The sequence below is a fragment of the Pieris rapae genome, chromosome 9 (assembly GCF_905147795.1).
Source record: "Pieris rapae chromosome 9, ilPieRapa1.1, whole genome shotgun sequence".
NCBI lineage: Eukaryota > Metazoa > Arthropoda > Insecta > Lepidoptera > Pieridae > Pieris > Pieris rapae.
This window is the reverse complement of record NC_059517.1, coordinates 403761-426946: the sequence shown is the minus strand read 5'-3', so window position 1 is coordinate 426946 and position 23186 is coordinate 403761. Positions and strand designations below refer to the sequence as shown.

Here is a 23186-nt window from a genome sequence, read left to right as displayed (position 1 = left end):
CAGTTAATCTGAATTAGTTCACGCGTATGCTTTTTAAAATAGCTATCCCTTTCACAGTTTACGTATGTTTTATTAGCCTGGAAGAGGGCAGAGATGGCTCAAAATCGCCAGTTACCCTGTGTTTATTAAATTATTTTAATTTTACTGTATACTTGTAACGGAGTGTTAATACATAAATAAATAATAAATAAGCAAAATGATTTGTACGATAAATGTTAGTTGTACATAATATATCTTTTAACAGTATTTCAACAAGTGAAATCTAATAAAGCTATTATGTACTAACAACTTGCAATTGTAGAACTGCACGTTCTTAGAAACAATTAAAGAAATCTCTAACTTCGCTTAAGTAGCAACCTCGAATTCAGTTGCTCTGGAGTTTCTTTATAGTTTGCCGAATTAAGTTTCCTTTGTGAAATGTTCGTAATAGTGGCTAATTTTCGAGTCGTAGACGTCTTTAACTGCAAGTTGCACTTCCACGTTTTTTACTTGAACATCTGGAAAAATTTAACATGGGACCAACTTATCTCTGTGTCTTTTTCCTTTTTGAACTGACTGACTGTTTTTTCGAGTCTTCACATACTTTTTTATTACAGCATATCAAAAAAGAATCTAAAAAAAAATAAAGGCCGGCAACACAGATTTTTTTTAAATTTAATGTATATTTCTTTTTGACGTTTATAAGTGTACATTATGTTACCTACATTAATAAATTATATATGAATTTGAATTTGACACAAACACAGAGCCTTTTAGAATGGTGAGAGTCTATAGGCGGTATCACACAATATCAGATAAGCTTCCTTTCTGTCTGTTCTATAAAAAAAGCATTTTTTTTCTTTCTTCAGTTAACGCGACTTCTAAAGAAAAATTCAAATGTCTTACACCAAACACATTTATATAATATCTGTGTACTCTTTTTTGGCAGTAGCCCCTTTTGAATCAGTAATGCTGAACTGTGTCACTCTCTACCATGTACCAGCAACTTTATCCTTAATATGTATATTCATTGTAATATTTAAGTGTAAATTAGTGTTTTAAAATTTTACTTACATCCATTAACACATTGTAACTTGCACCGTATAAGTGCTTGCCTCATACAAGCGTTAATTGCCCTGCTCAAGTTATTATAAACATTAGAACGACTTAGAGAATATATTCGAAATAAGTTTCTCATTTATATACTAAGTAACTATATATTTCAAACATCCGATAGCACAAAATGGCAATTAACCGGAGACAAGATTTAACAGAAAAGATTTGTATTTTTTAATGATTGCAATGAGTAGAATACCATATTAACCTGAGTAACCTAACGTACTGATATGATGCCCAATGTACAATAAACAAAAAAGAGGATAACAATAAGGTGGATAAATCAACTTAAGGAAACAACAACTGGTATATGGCAATGCAGACAGGAATGGCGGGATTTAAAGAACGCTTCTACCAAAAACAGGCACACAGATACCTGAAAAGAATGAGATAGAAATATAAATGTGTTTAAGTGTAAAGGTATCAGAAATAAATAGGTATTATTATTATTACACTATGTAACTCAGGCTATATTTGTTTATAGAACATTAAAAAATATACTGGCCCTGTTAAGGTGCAATACGTTAAATAGATTTTGGCTATAAATTGCTTATTTGCATACATTAATTGAAAATCCTTCATGATCTCGCCAGTAGTTGTTTATTTTACACCCCGAGGCTCATGCTTATGTCTCAGTTACTAAGTAATTTGCCACAAGTTGCCTGAAGGCTAACGCTACAACGCTATACCACGAAGGCGTCTGTAAATTGGATTGTAGTAACAAGGAACTCGTCAGGATTTCTATACATAGCAAAAACATTTACATAGAATTAAAAACATTCATAATGAGTTAAAACCTTTTATACATTACTTATAGTTATAGCAGTGGATGTTTTCATTATAGGACGCATAAACTGTACAAAATTTGTAACTTGTTGTTCAAGACAGTTGGACCAAACTTACAATACATGATGAATTTCATACTCATCAACTCTTCTATTTATTTATGTGGTTAAATTATGTATACCAAAAAACGAGTATGCTAAAGATGGAATATATGAATATATAAAATATACAAAACGGTTTAACATTTACAAAACTTAATAGAAAGGTCAAAGGATTAATCAAAAATATTATACACATAGTTGTCTGATGGTGTGAAAGTGAAGGTAGTGTATAAACTACCCACATACATGTGGGACATGATCATGATGCATATTATTGAGCGCTATGGATATTCTTAATACTCCTTTAAGCATATTTCGCAGTAGCTTAAACAAGTCAAGGCTTAAATTGTGTTGAATGTCCGGGCTGCACGATACACAACTGAGCTTTCCATAGTTAGTGTTGATGAGAGGATCGTGAAACAAGTCTGGTTGTAGTTAATTACTTCGTATAAGCAACGTCATATAAACAGTGCATATATGACTTATACACAGATTGTTTTTATCAGTTTCAAATTACAGTAAAACTTACTGAACTAACACATTAGTACCGTAGGTTAAAGGCCCAATTTAATTTGATCAAGATTAATCAAAGTCATCCAAAACCCCAAACATCTAAATAAATCTCGGTGATATGGCCAGTAATAAATCTGCTCAATTTGCCCGCCGCGTCTGGGGACAAACCACAAATGGTGTCGAGTTACTTATATGTTAGATAGGGCAATGACCTCATCTTTTATTTTAAGGACTATATGGAGTAATTTTATTTATTTATTTATTCCCTACTTTTACAGTAGAAAACTTATTAATATAAAAATTAAAATACAACATAGTATAACCAAGTCATGTAAAAAATGTCCAGATAATCAAACATTACAGGAAACGAAAAAAATGTTTCATTTCGTCAATTTTCGTTAAAATAATATTATGTACGTTTGTTTTGGGTGGTAAGTAAAAATTCATCATTTATCAGTCATTTATTAATAATAAAAATAAGTCCTTACTTCACTAATTCACGAGTTAAATGACTTAAGAGACTTAAGAATAAAAAAAAATGTGTGCGTATACCAGTGTATACAAGTGAGAAGTAAAACTTTTTTACAACCTTATTTTTCGAAAAATGATTTACTATATAATAATATAAATAAATAAACCAATACATACAACTTTACACAAGTTAAAGATAAATTAGATAAAGTTTAATGGCTTTTAAACTATAAGCCTAAAACATATCAGTAGGTATCATAAACATGAATACACATAATACAATATTTGATTTTACCTTATTACTTATTACTAAGAATATTCTAGAATTTCATTAATTAATAGAATTATTACTATCACTGTCATCGTTCTTACATATTTTTGTTATTAATTTCGAATCTCTTGAATCAACCGTGGTAGGGACCTGAAAAAGATGGCGTGTATCGGAAAAATGGGACGCGTAACCGAAAAATGTGACGAGAATTTTTATCCAACGGCGATAAAGAAGTTTCACTACAAAATTAAATGGTTTTTTGATAAACTCCATTCTATAGTGACGTTTTAGCTAATTTATAAATAATGCAATTCTTATGAATTCACACCGTGAGCGACTACAAATATGGATGATGAATGGATTGTCTTCATAGGGTTTGGTTACTGGGATGCAGATAAGAGATCGATCAATTGTGGATTAATTATTGACTCTTAGTCACTCGAGGCTCTGCAAGCAATTCCGACCTCTTCCACGCCTGCTGTGATTATTTGTGCACACGCATCCCATCTCTCCAACGATGCCAATTGTTGGAAGCAAACTGTTTCCTAACCTAACCCTTACTTGTTAAATCATTGTTTTAAATGTCCTAACACATAAAAATATGTATTACGCTACGTTAGATAAATGCTCAGTGTTCTATTAATTTATTCGTGATGAATATTTTATTATAGGGTTAATTAAAACGTCAACAATATGGTAGCAAAATTCAGCCCGATCCTAAAATTGTCTTTATTTAGAGGTTTCAATGATATAAAATAAAAAATATTACTCATTATTACACATTATATTCGATGTGCCCTCACCTACAATTCGCCGACATAAACAAACTAAGAAAAATAGTAGACGTATAGTTAATATAATTGGAATAATATTTAAAAATTAAATATGTGACTTATAGTTTTGGTACTACTTTGTCACTTATATAGGCTATAAAGAAAAAACACAGACAGTAAATCTAAGATAAACCAATATCCAATATCACTTGTTGCTACAATAAGTCCCAACCCCGTGACGTCATTACAGCTCATTTACATTTCATAAGCGCGCGATCGTACCGATTTACATAATAGATACCTTTAGTGATTGTGAATTGTTCTCGTTTAGCCATTTTGCTAATTATCACTCTATTGGAAATATTTGTATGCAAATGGTTTCATTATGATGTATTAAAAACCTTAGTTATGTATTATTGTAGTATTTACATGATAAATGTGCTGTTTTAACTAAAGTACTAAGCTGTCCCATTTCGTCACAGCGATAACACATTCGGAGGGAACGAAAGGGTACTTAAATAAAAGTACAAATACAGTGTTTTAGTTTTTTAAATTTAGTTTCATGAACAGGAAGAAAGTTTATGTGTATGCTTGGAAATATATCTTATATAGGTCTGAGAGAGTAGTTTGAGGTAAACGTATTGTACTACTGACTAATTTTATGCAAGAGTTATGGAATATTCGTAATATCTCTTTCATTAGCTAACTTCCATTGAGTTATTTATTTATTTATTTTGGAAATTATATACTATAATATTTCCGACACGCTTTAATAAATCATTAGCAATTTTAATTTCCAACACACAAATCAGTATATACAATTTTCCAACATAGTAATAATAATAATTAACAGTTAATAATAATAATAAATATAAAATTACAACAAATGTAAAAATAAGTTTGTTTAATTAATTATTAATGCCTGTTCAAATGATATTCACATTAATTATGGAATATATACCTTGATGTACCAGTAGATTTCATATATCATTGTTTCTCATCAATACTACCGTACCATATGGATTATAATACCCCAATATAAAAATATAATAAAAACAGTGTTGGCCTAGACATTTCAACATGCGGCTCTCTTTGCTGAGGTCGTAGGATCGACTTTCTGTCTAACTTCACGCAGAAGTTAACTAGGCACCTCACAAAGTATCATTATCGCTAAATCAGGTGCCAAGTTGATTAGTGTGTGTAGTATGTGCGCATTTAACACAAACTCGTTTGTTTAAACAACGCGAGGAAACAGGCATGCCCTAGAGCCCAAAATCCGGTGTGTGTCAGTCACAGAAGGTTGATCACCAATCAATTATCACAGAGCATAAATCTGACGCCCAGGCCTAGCTTGTAGTAGTGCCATTGGTATATATGTTATATAAGAAATAGAAATATATGAATATAAATTATCAACCAGAATTAAAGCTGTCAGTCTATCCAAAGCTGTCATAACTGTCAGCTGACAGATACATGCCATGCATAGAACAACCAAAACCGCTCATTACTAAACGATAATGTACATTTCATTATCCAACGAATCATACTGATTATCGATAAAGCCAACAGATTTTGAGCGTCAGTTTGACGGGACTAGTTTAATCCTCTTTCCAAATTTATAATCTATCTTCTCTTGTTGGTACTCTGTTGTTTTTGAAGCTTTATTTTATAGGTAGGAGGATATTGTATGCGATTTATTTTCCGGTATTTAAGTCGAATTAAAACTGGATTCCTATATTTTTAAGGTATCTGTTAAAAATGTCTATGTTAAGTTTAAAGTAGAATAGTATCTTAGTTTTTAATTATCGAATTACTTAATTTTACTCTTAACTGGCAATATTTTATCATCATTTAGTTCATGGTACATTGTGATATATGCAATTTTTTGGTGTAAGTAAAAAAAGTAACTACCAATTTACTTGCCAGTGTTCTCGGTAGATCAATCGATCGTAGAAGAAATGAACTTATAGTCAAACATGGATTAACTAAATTCAAAATACAAATGCCTAACAATATGGTTTGTATGTGTATACGGTAAAAATTATTTTTATTATTCATAAAAAAGAACATTTTAAACAGTATTTAACTAACTAAGAATAATATGCTTCAAGTAATACGTTTTGTGTGTGAGTTTAATTAAGGTTACCATTATTACATGAACAACGGAATCTTCAGAGTTCCGACACACACGCCATTTCGCACCTGTCCAGCCAGACTTAACCACAGGAAATTGAATCCCATTCTAGTTACGGATAACAATGCACTTTAACTGGACTTGTGCACAAATAACACTCCTTAATGAAAGATTTTTTCTTTTTATGTTCGTAAATGATTTAGTTTCAAAAGCTTTGGACCGGGAAATATGGACTAAATAAAATGGAAACTGAATAAATTGTTCTTCGTATATTAATTATATATCATTACTAAATCTAAAGACAATAATTTTAATGAAATCTTAATGAAGACCGATTGATAAAATTAACAAACAGGTGCCGGGATTGAAATAACTTGCGTCCTTTGCATACACGTTGAGTGTCATTTACATTTCATTGTATAATACTTTGAATGTGCTACACAATTGCAATAATATAAATATAAGCAACTTTTGATATAGCTTAAATTATGATTTTATTATAAGTAATAAACCCATAAACATTAACAAAACAATTTTGATTTATAAATAAATCATAAATTACTTACGTTGCTTCATACTACTATATTATTGGAATTGTGTAGCACATTCTACCAGTAATAACTATTGAACTGTATGCACTGTTAATACTTTTACAACAGCCATATATGGATTATGATTATTTTAAGAAATTAAGTACAATTTAAGAATGATATCTAAATATTGATATATTATATTATACTATTGATATAAAATAAGCGTCAACAAATCACAAATTGCCCTGTCATTAAATAGAGTATCCCATAAGTTATTAAGAGTAGGTATTAGGTTCTTCACCCTTTCTTACTGAGTTTTTTTCTCTTTGTTTCTTTCTCGAATATGCTGCTTGTTTTATCTATATATACTACACAAGTAATCAATACGCGTCTGGTTTATTCGCTTGCGGTTAATTTTGCTGTACACAAAAGTAAATATTGACGCATCGTGATCGTTACTCTGAACACGGGAAAACTATTTGGTATATAAATATGAAGCAAAGTCAAACCTGTGTTGTTTTTCAATTATCTCTGATCTCGAACGTTCGATCGTTTAATATGTATTTGTTGCATACTGATATGCTTAACTATTCATAGCTTCATAACAAACCGTTTTCATTTTAAGATTGTATGTAATTGCAATTTAATAAAAATACTTATAATAAAGTTTCACTCCTGACATATTCTGTAATTTGTACGTACGTACTTTTTCCGTATTTGTCGGTAAAATTGTATGTAGGGCATATACCTCCTTATAGTTTAAAAACTTTATAAATTGTATTGTACTATATGTATACTTATGTATAGACTAGCTGACCTGGCAAACGTCGTCTTGCCAAACTACTACTTTTAACTCAGCGCCATCTGTTAGAATTGTATCAAATAATAAACAAATGTTAATGTTATCGTAATTTTAGTAAGGATGCCTATTTTTTTGAAAATGAAATATAGCCTATGTCACTCAGGAATGATGTAGCTTTCCAACAGTGAAAGAATTTTTCAAATCTGCCAAGTAGTTTCGGAGCCTATTCAATTCATACAAACAAACAAACAAAAAATCAAACCTTTCCTCTTTATAATATTAGTATAGAAAAGACATTCTCATACAGTTCAAAGTTTGCCGAAATACCGGTTAACTAGAATATGCAGTTTACACCCGCTTTTGAGTTAGCGGTTAGAACTTATGTGGTCGCTAGCATTCTCATGCTTTGTATGTTAAGCTTGTCCACTTATAAAGCAAGAATTTTAACTTTGCTTTTTTAACTTTAACTATACTTTTAGAACTGTTTTAACAAAGTTTAAAAATTCTTTACGTATCACATTTCAAAATTTCCACTAGTTTTTATTGTAAACACATAACTGTCGTTTACAAACTAATCAAACTAAATAATATTATAAAAGAAGAAAAGTCAACTGTTTCTATGACCACACATCCTACTCTCTCTCTATAAGAAAAGTCAATGAAATTGGTTTTAGGGCACAAAATCGTGGTCATCAAAAAAAATCCTATGACTTAATTACTAACATAATAATTGAGATTTGTTTTATTCCATACAAAATACAAACACGTATAAGAAACAAGACATTAGAAGTAAGGAATAAAATGTTAAATTTTATTTAATTTTACCCAAATGAATTATTAAAAAGAAATCATAATAAATTAATTATTATAAATTGTCAAAATTACTACACGTTACCGTTCTTTAGAATAAGGCTTTTCAGTAGTATTAAGTATAAACATTATGACAACACATAAAGAAAGATATAATCTCTTGGCACGTATCGAAATAGTAAACACAGAGCAAACAAAGTGAAAACTATCAGGTGGCTCCTCAACGGTTTTATCGCTGGCCCAGATTCAAACTAATAAATCTTAACTGGAACCGAGTAGTGAATTAAATTGACCAATGAAATTCCTGTTCACAATCCTACCTCTCCAGGATATACAAATATAGTTTTGTTAAACCTATCACTTCATTTTTATATTGTAATAAATATTCTTTTAACAGTTTAGCTATTTCTCATATCTATGAGAAATAGCTAAACAAATAAAAAAATAATAAATATCTATTTCAATACTTACAGACCTTCATGACAGTCAACAATGTCACATTAAAGTAGAGAGTTCAAAGGTTCACTTAATGATTTACTAATCGGACGATTAACTGAGTGCGTTGCTCTGCCATTGTAGAAAGACAGAACAATCATTATTTTTAGATAATAAAAAGGATATTAGTATGATTCCCTGTGTCGTGGGCAGCTGGTCCTTTTGACATGTTAACTTCATATTGGTACTAGACAATGATTTCTGTCGTTTAAGATTCAAATTCAAATTAATCATTTATTCATGTTGGTAACATAATGTACACTTATGAACGCCAAAAAAAGAAATTTAATGTATTAAAATGCTTCTAATTTTACATTTACTGCCAGTTCTCAAATCAAGGGCGTAGAGCGGAAGAGAAAAACTGGCAATAAACTCTCAGCAAAACTTATTTTTTTATTAATGTTTGTTCTTTTTTTGATGATTGTTAGTAGTAGTATGTGAGTGAGTTTTGAAACGTGGGTGAAATATTGTTCTTATGAAAGAATAGAATATTTAATGGATAATTATAAGAACAGATATTTATTTAGTTCCCTAATATACTTATTTACAAAGTAGATAGAGAATCAGTTAGCAATAAAGCTGTGTATTTACGCTAGCTTGAAGCCAATAAAAGTGTATTTCGCTGCCAAACAACTGATTACCTACAAGTTATTTTATTTGGGCGATGGCAACAATCGAAATCAAACGTTGGTAGTTGGTAAATATTTGCACGTTATTTGAACAACACTTTTCAATTCTGATTAAACTGAGGTTTATCGAATAGTTGATAGTGATTAATTGTATGTTTACGATTTATTATCATAAACTATTACTAATTATTGTGAAATATTAAATTTAACGGCCAAGGTTCACATGCTATTATTCAATTTCATTTTTAATTATAACATATGTATTTATTATATGCGGAAAACACATTGGCCTACCGGCTTAGATGATTCTTTTTTGGCGCAATTAACACTGGCTCATACGGTAAAGGAAAATATCGTATCGCTTTTAACCGTTCAAGAAGTTTTATTTAAAGTTTAGACTATTTTAAAACATAAAGCCGTTTAATTTAATTTCATTACAAATGTGAATCAGTGAAGCGTATATTCACACCGGATTATCGAAAGTGCCTTTGTGAACGATAGTGCTGCATTACTGAGCTAGAAATTAATTTCAAGAGATTTTTCCAATTATATTTCAATAGATCGTTATTTCGACTGTTTTATGAAAATATAGATTCAATTTTCTTAAACAAAAACTTAAATACCATAACGTAGTATTGACGATTAAGAACTGTTTTCTTCTTTTAAGTTAACTAATAAGGTTTTAACATAATCGACCATTTCAGCCGTGGTTTGACTCTGGATTCGTATTATGTAATAAAATAAAAATAGTCTTTATTCGAGTACTACAAGGATTTCATTAAGTTTATGTTATATTTAATATTCACTTCCGAATGAATGAAGGACTCCATCGAATTCTTCTCTCTTATATTGTTTTGTCTCTCATCTTCGCTACTATTTTCTCTCGCAATCTTTCCCCGCTATCTCTTTTGTTTTATCTTCCCAGATTTCCTCAGTGGGCGTCCTCTCTTTATAAGCTCATGTTATTTAATATTCAAACTATTATTATGACTTATAAGCTATATAATGTGGAGACATATTTCATCATCCGTTTCTTTTGACAAGCTTTGACGTCTATCCTCAGAATGAGGTCTGAAACATTCCCATTGTTTGATTTAGAACGCCGGTTTCCTCACGACGCGTAAGCGGGCGTAACTGAAGCAGTTTTTTGGAAATATATTTTATAAATAGTCACACACATTTTATAGATACTTCACATGAAAAGTTTTTGTGGATTTCTAGGCTTTATGAAATGTTTATATGGCACCGCAAACTTTAGGCTATAACGTCTCATCACGCGATCGCGTGACTTATCGTGTCTCTAGACAATATTTGCTGGGTTTGGTTATGAGTACTCAAATTATGGTATTTACTTATTAACACCGGGAGTTTATTGGTATGCGTGGCAAACGGGCAGGAGGCTCATCTGATGTTTTGTGATATCGTGAACACTCACATTGCCAGAATGCTAAGCGTAAGGTGAGTCTCCAGCCTTTCAAGAACTGGTACCAGTTTGTAAAAGAGCGTTCTTTTCTTGAAGGACCCTAAGTCGAAATACTACAGTTCCACATAGTGGTGGCAAAAACTGCCTTAAACAACGTTTAGAACGACGGACGTCGAGGTGATACGGATTGTAATTTATATTCCTCCTTGGCGGTCGATGATGAACTCAGAAAGATTCATTATTAAATTACTAACACCAATTGATTTTTTTATTTATTATTGTTTTACAGAAAGGAAGTATATTGTTTGCAATAATAAACAGATGCGAGTCAAGCTGAACAGAAAATCAGAAATAAAGAATAATTATCAATGGTTATATTTATTTTATTTGGTCGCCGCCATTTTCATATGTAATTTATGTTATATATGTGCTTCTCCTAATTTTGTGGTTCAATAAGATAACATTCGCGTCCGTAACGCTGTCGTGAGCGGATGTGTGTCATTTTAAGTCGAGGGCAATGGCCTCCAGTGTTGTAAAATGTAAAAGTTGTAATATAGTGATATGTGAGCTGTTAGCATTTATACAAAACAAGGTAGATGTGATGGACGAAGAAAGCCTGGTGAGATTGTGTACATCATCATTCTCGGCTGGTGACATCGAAGCAGCAAAGAACTTATTATTTGACTCGATTACGACAACACAAAGAAATGTGACAAGAAAACGAAGTGGCAAATCCCAACGAGATCTCTACGATGTCATATCTGTTTTCAAACAGACTGATCCCGAGTTCGTACCCATATTTGTAGCAAAAGATTTGCAAAAACTTCCACCGGTTACTTTTGACCACATAGATGCGACGAGATTATTAAAGGACATTTTAATTCTGCAGAACGAGCTTAGAAACATTAAGAATTCATACGTAACGGAAACACAGTTCAAGGAGCTACAATGTGAAATAAAGAATCTAAAGCAAGCATCAATCGTTAATAATTTTGATTTTAACGTTAATCGAAAAAGAGGAGGTGTTTACTTATTAGATAGTGAATGCTTAGATAGTGGACACATGGGACTACCTCCAATTTCAAATAAATCTCCAAATTCGGCGCCAGCGGCTGAGAGTTTCGAATTTGAATCGAGTGCGCCTGCGCGCATAGTATCGCCGTCTCCCTCACCATCTAGGGAGCGAGTGAAACAACAAAACCCGATCATTGACGCAACAGACCGAGTGCAGCGATCGGATTCACTCGTTGTGACAGCTGGAACAGAACAAGTCGACACTAGGAGAGTGAGCGAGATGAAAGATAAACAAAACGAAATTGGATTGTCTACTATGTCAACGCAATCCGCGTCAAGGTCGTGCGCAGAGGTTGTTAAAGTAAACAAAACTTCGTGCAATAAATGTGATATGCCTACTCAGGAAGACCAATGGCTCCTAGTGCAGAAAAAACGATTAAGAAACCGCTTTATAGGTGCAAAAGGAAAAGCAACGACATTACCAGATGTGAAGTTTAAAGCTGCCGACCTCAAAATTCCGCTTTTCGTAAACAAAGTTCATAAGGAGACTAGCGAGGGTGATATAATTGAGTACATAAAGCAAAAAACAAATGTGTCTGTTTTAATTAAAAAGATAAACATGAAGGTTGATAAGCACTATGACTCGTATAAAATATTTGTACCAGAAAATAAATTAGGATTATTTTTGGACGATACGACGTGGCCGGAAGGCATTCAATTTCGTAGATTTGTTTACTTAAATAGAAGTAATTATTATTCTAAGAGTAATTATAAGAAAAGTGATGAGGTGACACAGAATGACAAGACCAGGCATAACCAAGTTGTTTAATGGATTCAAGTGGAAAAAATAAGCTGAAATTCATAAGTTTCAACTGTAAATCTGTGACTCGGTCGGTGGACGGCATCAGGGATTTGTGTCAAAACGCGGATGTAGTGGCACTGCAAGAAACCTGGTTGATGCCACATGATATTCCGTTCCTGGGCAGTATTCACGAAGATTTTGAATACACGGGAAAGTCTGCAGTGGATACTAGTGCGGGTATTGTGCGAGGTAGGCCGTATGGTGGTGTCGCTATTCTCTGGCGTAAAAGCTTATGTTCATCTGTGTCAGTGATTCAGTGTAAAAGCGATCGTCTAGCGGCCATAAAATTAGTGTTACCTGAGCATTCGCTTCTAGTGTTTTCGGTATATATGCCTACGGACTCGGCTGAAAATCTTATTGAGTATACCGAATGCCTAGGTGAGATTGCTGCTATTGTGGAGGTATGTAATATTGACTCTGTATTTGCTTTGGGCGATTATAATGCTCATCCTGGTGAACGTTTTGGTTTGGAACTTGATGATTTTTGTTTAGAACAAAAGTGGCGATGTGCAGATTTAGAGCTGCTAGGTCGTGATTCTAACAACTACACATATGTAAGTGATGTACATGGCACAACAAGGTGGTTAGATCACTGTGTGGTGTCAGAGGTTGCGCGGAAGGCTGTAAAAAGTGTTAAAATTTGTTATGACATTTATTGGTCTGACCATATCCCATTTGAAATTCATTGTGACATTAATGTATTAGGTTCTAAAATGATGAGCAATATAGAAACCTATAATCATATTAAGTGGGGCGATAGAAACCCCCAACAAACAGCTTGTTATAAAGAATATTGTAATAGTAAATTAAGAGATCTTGACTTCCCGATTGAGTTAAGAGAATGCAGTGACAAATTTTGTGACAATTCTGAGCATTTAAAAATTATTGACAATTTATATGACAAAATTATTAGTATATTATTGGAGTCATCAAAACTTAGTTACAACATTCGGTCCAATAAGAAACATGTGATAGGATGGAATAAGCACGTTAGACAGGCTCATATGCAGGCTCGGTTAAGTTTTCAAAATTGGGACTTACAAGGTAAGCCCAAGGTTGGTCCAGTCTATGAAACAATGTTGGCAACAAGAAAAGAGTTTAAAAGTAAGTTAAAATGGTGTCAGAATAATAAAGAACAGATAAAGATGGATATCATAGCATCACATCATTCTAATAAAAATTTTGCAAAATTTTGGAAAGAAGCTAATAAATTTAATCTTAAGCCGGGCTTGCCTGTGAGCGTGGGAGGTGTTAGTGATCCTAAACAGATTGCAGAACTTTTTAGAGGTCATTTCAAAGTAGAGTCCACGCTGAAATCATTTAAGGAACTGTCATACTCTAGAGATTGCACTAATAAGCCTCAAGTCCTCTTCACTAGTAGTCAGGTCGATGCTGCAGTGAAAGGTATGGCACGTGGCAGGTCGCCGGGCCATGACTCTCTTAGCATTGAACATCTACAGCATGCGGGTGTTCATTTGCCTCGAGTGCTTTCCATGCTTTTCAACTTCTGTCTGCGGCACACATATTTACCTAGTAGTATGATGAGAACTTTGGTGGTGCCAATTGTAAAAAATCGTACGGGTGATATGTCCGATATCAATAATTACAGACCCATTTCATTGGCCACCATTGTTGCTCGGGTGCTGGATAGTGTGCTGGACAAACACCTTAATAAACATCTTTGTCTCCATGATGCGCAGTTTGGCTTTAAGACAGGACTTTCCACTGAAACAGCTGTGCTTTGTCTTAAGCACACTGTCAGGTATTATACAGACAGGAAAACACCTGTTTATGCATGTTTCCTTGACCTGTCCAAGGCCTTCGACCTAGTGTCTTATGGAAAGCTATGGCAGAAGCTGTACGAAGACACAACTTTACCTTGTGAGCTTATAGAATTGTTTAAGTTTTGGTATGGGTCTCAAGAAAATGTTGTGCGGTGGGCAGGATCACTATCACAAACATACAGAATGGAGTGTGGAGTAAGACAGGGGGGGATAACGTCAACAAAGCTCTTCAATCTGTATATGGACAGGCTGATTGGTGAGCTCAATGACTCCATGGTAGGATGCTCTATAGATGGGATGATCATCAACAATATAAGCTACGCTGATGATATGGTGTTGTTGAGCCCATCAATCAGTGCCCTAAGAAAACTTTTGAGCATTTGTGAGCGTTATGCGGAGGCCCATGGTCTCAGATACAACGCTGCTAAGAGTGAGTTGCTTATATTTAAGGCGGGAACTAAACAGCACCAACAAATACCGCCTGTCTCTCTTGGAGGCAGAGTACTCAAAGTAGTTTCTAGTTTTAAGTATCTGGGACACTGGGTCACTGATTCACTGAGTGACGATATGGATGTTGAAAGGGAGCGAAGGGCGCTGGCTGTCAGGAGTAACATGTTGATTCGTAGGTTTGCTAAATGCTCTAAAAATGTCAAGCTTACACTATTTAGGGCCTATTGCCAGAGCTTTTACACATGCAGCTTGTGGACCGACTATACTCAACGGGCATTCAGCGCTCTTCGCATACAGTATAATAATGCTTTCAGGATGCTGCTGGGGCTGCCGCGTTTTTGTAGCGCATCAGGCATGTTTGCGGAAGCGCGAATAGATGATTTTCCATCTATAATTCGTAAACGAGTGGCGTCTCTGATGTGCCGTGTGCGTGGCAGTGTGAGCAGCATTCTGCAAGTTGTCGCTCAAAGAATGGACGGTTCGATTCTCAAGCATTGGATCTCATCTCATGTTATGGCGTCGAACCGCTGTGCTAAGTAGTTTTAATTTATAATTAAAATATGGGATATGGTTGAACATAAATTTTTAATTAATTAATTAATTAAAATAAAAATAGAAATTGTTATAATCTGTGTAGGATGGCTGGTGTATAGTGCATCCAACCTAATGGAAGCATCTTCGACAAGTCTTATGATTGGCTGTCCCGAAAGCACCAGTGGTTACGCCTCACTGATGCGTGGGGTTCGTGCGAGTACCAACAATATCCTGATGGTTATAGCAAATAAGCCTGAATGTGCTGTTTTGAGACACTGGGTTCATATACATGCCCGTGTGCTGGGTGTCTCAAATCAACGTAGACTAATGAACTAAATGTTTTTAATAATTTTACTAACATAGTTATAAGTCTTATAAGTTTTACTATACTAACAACATATGGACTAGTTGATTGGTCTGAAATAAATGATTTTATTATTATTATTATTATTATTATTATTATAATTGATTTCTTATTCAATTACTACTATGTATGAAGTGTGATAGTATCAATAACCTATAGTATAGTGTGTTCAATCACAAACTAACCCACATCTCGATAGATTGGCTATTGTTCAAACTCTGAAGGATATATTATTCTAAACTATGAATTCCACTCCAATCTATGTGAAGGGTCCCTAAACCCTTTGTTCGAAAACCGTTCGATAAAACTTGCCCTGAAAAGAATTTTCTAGAAGGCCCGATATCTAAAAAGCCGTAAAGCATTCGTTTTCCTAATCCAATCTTAGGTATAAGGGGTATTGATAGATTTTCAGATTGGTAGCATTGTTTGATAACAAAAACTGGTTTTTCGTTAAAGTTTTTTATATCTGAATTATTTGTTAAACTAAAAATATACCTATCTATGCATGCTATGATGTCATGATGTCAAACACAACAAGTGAAATATCAATTTTGAAGCATGTATTTTACTAGGATATTGTACCTTGGATTAAGTATTAATAATTTTCCGTTAATTCAAAACACAGCAGTTAAATAAATATTATTAATAACACACACAATCGTGTACAAAATGTGTCTGAGGATTATAACTAGAAGAGTTTTGTCACGGTGGATTCTCACCAGCGTGGCCACCCACAATTTCCTTCCCCAGCTGACTTTTTAATGGGGTTATCTCAAAGAAATATTTTATGATACCTCTTACACTTAATTTTGAGCTATTGAAGACTAAAATAACGACAGTAAGAGAGCCATCACGGAAGACATCACGAGGCGACGGTGTAATATTCCGTACATAAAATGCGCACTCATACTTTATAACTTACTGCTAAACTTACTAATTATAATATTACAAATACAATTTGTTTTTATTAATATTTAAAGTTTGAAATCACCGCTGTACGACAAAAAAATAATAGATAAAATGTTAATAGGTATTTAACTATTTGCTTATATTATTGATAACTAAGTGTTTATTTAAGAATTTTCTGAGATTCAAAGAGAAGAGAGAATTTTCAATGGTTCTACGAGTTGAGAAAAAAATATAAAAACTAACAATTCCCTGAAAATACGATGAACTCCGTTTCCGGTTAGCCTCAGGGCAAAACCAAAGCATTTGAAAAAGTATTTCAAAAATATTGGGTCATTATAGATCTTTATCAAAAGCACATCCGTTGCACTCAGGAAATTGTTCTCGCGTCTCTGAACTACATAAATAATGATATTGTAACGAGTATATGCATTTTTACAATGCCTATGTTTGAACCACACGTTCGCTGTTTGAATACTTCATTTTAAAATAATGGATTTTATATCCTAGCTTTAAGTGCTTGACAAAGCGTACTATTGAGTCTCGTTTTAGTATTTCCATATTATAAATGTAACCGGTTTTATTAGTTATGTAATTAATTTTAACGCACACGAAAGCTACTTGAATAGAGACCCTGGCTGACCAAGACCAAGATCGTGACCGTGCCTCACCTTTGATATTAAGTGACAACATTCTTAATTAATTCTTAGTATATTTATAAGACTGGGTTATTGGTTCGTGGACTCAGTTTCCGCAGTTAGTCTCAGAAGCACAAAAATCTCCTGGGCACTTCGCAGGCTTTACTGATTTCTGTACGTTAGTTAGCCACAGACTCCTACTTCCAGGAATACGTGGGTGACTGATTCCTCTATGCTGAACCGCTTCATATGTGGCTGTCTGTCGAGCGAAGGACAACATAGTTTATAAAGGCATAGTGTATAAACAGCTGCCCGTAATTGTATCTATCATTATCATTGTTTTGAAATTAATTCTCTTGAGGCTTGGAAGGCGCTTTGTCATGAGTAGGTTCACTGCTAGCAGAGCCAGTTTGGACTCCTTGCAGAAGATTTACCTTATAAATAGTATCACCTAACGGTGATAACAGTAACGAGATAAAAAACACCAAACCATTTTTTGTAATACATAAAACTTATAATGAAATTTATGTTATACTGCTTAAAAACGAGACTAGAAATGTCAGTAAAAAGGAAATTATATAACACGTGTGTTCTACCGTGTCTAATGTATGGATGCCAAACTTAGCTTAGACTAGCAAGAACAATCAGAAACAGTTTGCCAATGGGTACTTGGAATGGGGTATATGTACATAATACGCTCAACGTGACATGACAGATGGACGACAGCAAAAATAAGGAAAAGGCCGATACGATGTATTAACAAACAAATATAAATTTATAAACTTAAATGGGCATATCATGAGGTCGAAAAAAGAAAAAATGGACGCAAGAAGTCATAGACTGGTATACCAGAGATTGGAGAAGGAAAAAGGGCGTCAAATAAAGAGATGGGAAGACGATCTGCCGGAAGGATGGAGAAGATGAGCTCGTAAAAGAGACGAGTGGAAACAACAGAGGGAGATTTAATTGTAAGAAAATATAAATAAATAAATAAATCTCTTAGGTTAAACCTTTGTAACTATGCAATAGATGAAAGAGAATAAATTTAATATTTTATTATTATTATTAGTACTAGTGACCCAGGATAAAATTATATTAAATATCCTCTTACAGCGGATTATGAGAGAGTGAAACCTGATTTTAAGGAAAACCCACTAAGACTGATGGGCATCCCTTGCAAGCTTAATAAGGGTCTTAGGACAATCTGGGTAAAAATATGGACATTACCGTCTGAATAGTATAATAACGTTATCAGTTGTCATAGTAAAATAGGTATATTACCTATAGAGAATATAATATTAGACATTATCGGAAATAAGAATATTGTATAACAATCTACGAAATGCTAAAGGCTCATTTCTTACTCTTAAACCTGACATTTTATAATTTATTTGCTACAAGTTTAAGATGCTGTAACATACACTTTTTATTATTAACGAATATATATATATATATATGTAACTTAACTAACGTGTTAGTTCAAATTATTATCACTAGTCATGTGTACTTTTACAATCTTAATCTTACTTGAAGCTGCCTAGCCTCAACATACGTTTGTATCTGCCCAACTTCGATTTTGTCAAGCCTCGGAGTAATCGGATAAGGCAAAGTGTTGACGTAAACGCTAGGAGCAACACCAACCAGATTTGCCACAACTTCACACTGGTTTTCTAGGATTCAGTACTATTGATAAAATAGATTGAAACTTTTTCGAAGCTTTGAACGTGCAAGTAACGTATGCCAGTTTTTATTTTACCTTTTAATTAATTTATGTGTACTTTTTGAGGAGATTTATTTACTCTTTATATTCTGTAGCTTATAGCTGTGTATAAACTTGTACTAAATGTCTTGTAAAACTGAAGTACTAAATGTTTACATGAACATGTTTTTATTTATTTATTAATAAAAAGCGATTAGTTGAATTATAAACATCCTCCCTCTAACGGGGTTTTGTAGAGGGAGGAAGTACGTTCTCAATTTTATCTCTGACATATGAGGACAGCAATAAAGTTATGACATAAATGTCGTAGCTCAAGACGCAGAACTTAGCGGGACGTAGTGATCATGTATGAGTGACCTACAGCAGGATAGACAGTAATGGCTATGGAGCAACTAATCGATTTAAAATCTCTCTACACATTTGCCCTAAATTTTTACATTAGATTCTAAAACACGTCTCTCACTGTAACAAATGCGTCGGCTGGGATTCGCTAGACGATGCTCCAAACTTATCTGTCAGTATTGGAAATATTATCGGAAAAGTGACTGAAACCTGTTTCCGTGACAATTTAGAACTAAACTATCTCCAAACATAAGTCCTGCCCCACACGCATTAAATCGTCTTTACAAGCTAATATATAATATCAACAATTATATCCGCCAATATACAACCAAAATCGTTGTTAAGAATGTAACACGTTTAGATGTTTGATATTATCTGTATTTCATATAATACAGTCCACTCACTGCGAATACTTCCGCACTACCAGCAAAAAGCAATTTCCTGTCGTCAGTGCCAATGTGGTGTGACGTCATGTTATCGGTCCCAATATGGCGTGAATCAATACATAGGGATATTTAAGACCTACACACAATTAGTAAGTATTAGAATATTGACTACTGTACCCCTTACCTTGACAGACAACTAACGTGAAAAATTGATTTCTAAATTAGAAGAAAAGCATTCCTTCATTAAAAATAAGAATAATAATATTAAATTGTTGTGCGAATTAGGCTTTTCCTGGATCCGTACATCGGATAATCAACACAAAAGATACAATTGATATATTCCCAAATACGTTCCCATATTTTATATTTACGAAAAATTAATAAAGTACAACGTTTCGTTCCACACAAAATATTAATCAGCAGCTTATATGTAGATTAAAATATTGTGGCTGTCGACGATTCATCGAAATATTGATATTATCTCTGCTAATTAATGTCTGCGCTCCATTTGCAGCGTTTATAAATCAATTCATCACGGAATTATTAACACAAAGTTATTAATTCCATAAAATTGTATGTATTTGTAAGTTAAAAATAACTTAAACCGAGGATTCTAAGTAAGCTTCTATTAACTGGCTCGTCTTCAAACATGTTGTCCTATCCGATGTCCTCCGATTGCATTTGTTTTAAACGATGTTAAGTTTTATTACATCCTCTTTGACGATATTTGCAGTACATACATTCTGCCAATGTTATGTCAGACGCCATAATTAAAACATATTTTAATATTTAAAAAATGACTAATTTGGTAAACAATGTTGTTCCATAATAAATTAAAACAAAAGAAAAACTGGCAACTCTGCGAAGCCTACTAAGTTCTTGATCGCGAACACCTGCTGGGTTTGGATTTATTTTCATACAAATATTTCATACCTTTATTCAGTTAAAGACGCAATGCGACAAACGTGCTCAGAGTTCAGACTGTCCAGGCGAAAATATGCGTGTCATATTGTCTGATTATGAAAATAGCCACCTTGCGCCGCTTACGCCACGAGCCTGGTAATATTTGAAATATAATATTACCAGGCTCGTAATTTTTCGTTTATTTTCAAAGAAAGGGGTACAGTCAGATTAATTATTTAAAAAAAACGCACTATCAGTCATATAATAGACAAGATAATATCAAATTAATTTTCATAATAATAGGAGCGATTAAGTTATTTATAATTGTAGTCAAAACTACGGTCTAAATACTCACCCATGCTAGGAGCAAGATAGAAGGGAAAAAATCTTTGTTAATTTATTATTAAGCCTACAAACACTACCGATCAACTGAGCTATAAACAGTGTTTTTTATAAATATTATATATATTATAACATATTTTTAAATTAACATATATATTCAAAATATAAATTATACAAACTTATCTCTGATACATGCCAGAACACTTATTTGCATTAATAAACCCAAACTAGACTACACGTGGAGCTTCAGTGAATTCTTATTCAGAATGTTATCCACGTAGCATCCAAACGTTAAACCGAAGTATAAGAACTGAATCAGTTAGGTGAATCTGATCGAAGTATCGCTGGTATTTAGTATTCATGGTAGATATCCAAGGCTACGCACGTTCACCGCACTCCTGAAAGTGTCACACCCGAGAATTCCTGAAACAGTGTGAATATGTAATTGAGTTACGGCCATTTGCTGTGAGATTATGAAGGCGAAACGTATCTACAATAACACGAAATCGAATCGTATGTAACCCAACACATGAATAAAATAATACATCTAAACTTGATTTCCAACAAGTTTAATATAAAAGAGTAAGTAAATATTGAAGTATTATTTTTTTATGTTTAGTTTTTTTGTATAATTTTATATTCTAGATAAAATAAAAATGCACTTCTTCGTAGTCTACATTACTGAAAATGTCTTGAAAAGCCCTAACCGATACCGACTTGCTACTTCCACACTATTCTCAGTGCATTACATTCTACATACAAGGCGAAATTACATTAAAACTAAATAGGCTATTCATTTACAAAGGACAACATATTTAAATAACATAACGAAATATCAAATATGGTATTTGTGGTAAGTCATAAGTGCCAACAGCACTATGAAATGTAGGTGAGCATACTGCAAATGGCCAACTCGCATAATTTTACTACGTAAACGGAATATGAACGAAATTCCGGGAAAATCTCAGCGTGCAACAATTATATTATTTGTTAGGGCCTATAGTAGATAGTTCTTGTATTTTTTATTATGTAATTTAGTTTTTCCTAATAAATTTCATGTTCGTTTCTGTTTCATCTGTAAATTTTATTCACTTATTGTTCTCTCTTGTCAATATAGGGCCATGGGACTATTTTTAGAAATAAATAAATAAATGTTGTCTGATATTTGATATTTTCTTGTAACATTTGTTTACCATAACTGTCATATATTTTAAAAGATGTAACATACTGGAGATTAGGATTATATATGTGGTGATCTTTAATAAATTATAACGAATTAACTCAAATTTTTAATTATCTTATTTGTTGTGTTTGTATGTTATGTCTCACCACAAACGCACCCAGTCAATAGTATCACGCCATGGTAAATTACCAATCTGCAAAGACCGGACTGACTCAAAGTCTATTCGTTTCTTTTACTGTACTCTTTAAAACATTAGTGGTTCTTTAATATATTTTGTCCAAAAAACTGTTGTTTTTATTCAATTTACATTGTGAAAGGATAAATCTACTGTCCAAAGCAAACATTCAAATGAGACAGCCCGTCACCCCGGCGAATTGTGACGTGATTTGAATAATAAATATTTGTATTTATACAAATTATACCTTTACATTTCAAAGCTCTCCGTTCTTTTGATTTATATGTACTCTTTGAAATGTATAATCACAATATTGTATTTATCTAAAATACTTCACGATTAATCTCCAATTTTTATGTTAAATCTTTAACCGTTAAATTTTATTTTAACAAATCTAAAACTGGGTATATTTGAATCAACTATTCATCACACCTGAACAAAACTAGAAAATTGGATAGACAATAGAGGCAAAGATACGTGGAATGCCAAAATAAAGAACAATTTGGTAAAGCCTCACATTCCTTCGTACGGCCTTCATTAAACAGCCTACCTTTACTTTGGGAATGCAATAAATTTCCCGTTATCAGCCCTCACTGTTGGGGAAAGGGAACGAATCGGCTGCCAGCAATTAGTTGAAATACCAATTAAAATGAATTCGTCGTGAAAACCGTAACTTTTCAAAGGAGTCGACACATTTCGCCAAATAATAGGTATTAAGCTCCTTCGAGCATTTAGTTATTCTATTTT

At 33.2% G+C, this 23186-nt stretch overlaps 2 protein-coding genes across 6 annotated transcripts in view; both read left to right on the top strand.

The window, feature by feature from the left end:
- LOC110992585 (Kv channel-interacting protein 4) overlaps positions 1–23186 on the top strand; it is a 147155-nt gene that overhangs the window by 109641 nt on the left and 14328 nt on the right. The window lies entirely within an intron of this gene.
- On the top strand, positions 11301–15910 carry LOC123689429. 2 transcript variants are annotated; one of them, XM_045629354.1, is made up of 2 exons: positions 11301–13113; positions 15584–15910. In XM_045629354.1, the coding sequence occupies exon 1, from the start codon at positions 11354–11356 to the stop codon at positions 12677–12679; it is 1326 nt and encodes a 441-aa protein (XP_045485310.1). In that variant the 5' UTR covers positions 11301–11353; the 3' UTR covers positions 12680–13113; positions 15584–15910. The 2 variants fall into 2 exon arrangements, with proteins under 2 accessions (XP_045485310.1, XP_045485309.1); XM_045629353.1 differs by lacking the exon at positions 15584–15910 and adding an exon at positions 15261–15543.

What these genes read in the sequence shown, in the direction of transcription:
- LOC123689429 (XM_045629354.1), top strand. Translation starts at nt 11,354, where the DNA reads ATGGCCTCCAGTGTTGTAAAATGTAAAAGTTGTAATATAGTGATATGT.